Source organism: Monoraphidium neglectum (genome assembly GCF_000611645.1).
Source record: "Monoraphidium neglectum strain SAG 48.87 unplaced genomic scaffold scaffold06236, whole genome shotgun sequence".
In the NCBI taxonomy this organism is placed as follows: Eukaryota; Viridiplantae; Chlorophyta; class Chlorophyceae; order Sphaeropleales; family Selenastraceae; genus Monoraphidium; species Monoraphidium neglectum.
Genome location: NW_014007400.1, coordinates 1 through 1,113, shown reverse-complemented (window position 1 = coordinate 1,113; position 1,113 = coordinate 1). Strand labels below are relative to the sequence as shown.

At 64.7% G+C, this 1,113-nt stretch overlaps 1 protein-coding gene across 1 annotated transcript in view; it reads left to right on the top strand.

The window, feature by feature from the left end:
• Nucleotides 1–724, top strand: part of MNEG_16316 (catalase/peroxidase) — a gene marked incomplete at both ends in the record, with an annotated part of 2,304 nt that extends 1,580 nt beyond the window's left edge. The window contains 3 exons of the mRNA XM_014035214.1: nucleotides 30–151; nucleotides 387–415; nucleotides 640–724. Of these exons, the coding sequence (XP_013890668.1) occupies nucleotides 30–151; nucleotides 387–415; nucleotides 640–724 (236 nt within the window). The remainder of the gene's footprint in view (nucleotides 1–29; nucleotides 152–386; nucleotides 416–639) is intronic.
• Between the last annotated feature and the right edge of the window lie 389 nt (nucleotides 725–1,113).

The following is a 1,113-nucleotide window of genomic DNA, read 5'->3' as shown; positions in this document are numbered from 1 at the left end:
CCCCCACCCCCGCCGCCGTCACCCCGCAGGCGCCTGCCCCACCGGTGCTGGCCCCTCCCCCGCGGAGGACCCCGGCAACCCCTGGCCGGGGACGTGCGGGGAGGGCCCGGAGAAGGGCAAGGGCCCCAACACGTTCACCTCCGGCCTCGAGGTGCGGCGGGGGGCCCCTTGACAGGCGCACACCTCCCCCCCATCCGTGCAAACCCCTGCCAGGGCGGAGCTTGGGCAGCGGGATAAGCTGGGCTGTTTCTGTGGGTTTCGGCCTTGTCCCCCGTTTTGCTGTGCAAAACACACCGCCCGCCATCCTGGGCATGCTCATGTTTCTAACCTTTTTAACGACCCCTTGTCACAAACACTCGTGCTGACCCGCGTCACGCCTCACGCAGGGCCACTGGACCACCACCCCCTGGAAGTGGTGAGCAGCGGCTGCAACAGCAACGCCGCGCCCGCGCGCCTTGAAGCCGGCGGCTGGGCTGAACAAGGCATGAAGCAGCCCTGCTTGCGGCTACTTGGGTGATTGTTCTGCGAGTCGTGGTCTCCCCCTCTCCCTATCCGCTGATTGTGAGCGGAACGGCCCTGTGAACGCTCAACCTGATAGCTGTTGTTCCCGCACCCTCCCTTTTTGAAACAACCCTCCAGGTCCAACGAGTACTTCAAGAACCTGCTGGCCTACGACTGGGAGTCCTGGAAGGGCCCCGGGGGCCACTGGTGTGTGTCACGATGACGTCACCCACTGATTTTGCCAGCTTGTTGTGCTGCTGTCTTGGGTGCAACTGCTGCGCTGCTGCACTCCACGTTATGGGACTACGCAATTGCAGGCAGGAGTGATGTATTCATATGAGGGGTGAACCACAACCACTTCGACCTGCACATGACGCCCCCCCATCCGCTACACCCCATCCCACTGCTGCATTCCCCCCCCCCACCTGCAGGCAGTGGCGCCCCAAGCACAAGGCTGGCAGCGTGGCCGCCCAGCGTGGGGAGGAGCCCCCCCAGCTGACCATGCTGACCACAGACATCGCCCTGCTGCACGATGACTCATACCTGGAGCTCGTGAAGCACTACGCGGATGACGCAGCCGCCCTCGACCACGCATTCAGCCACGGTGGGGAG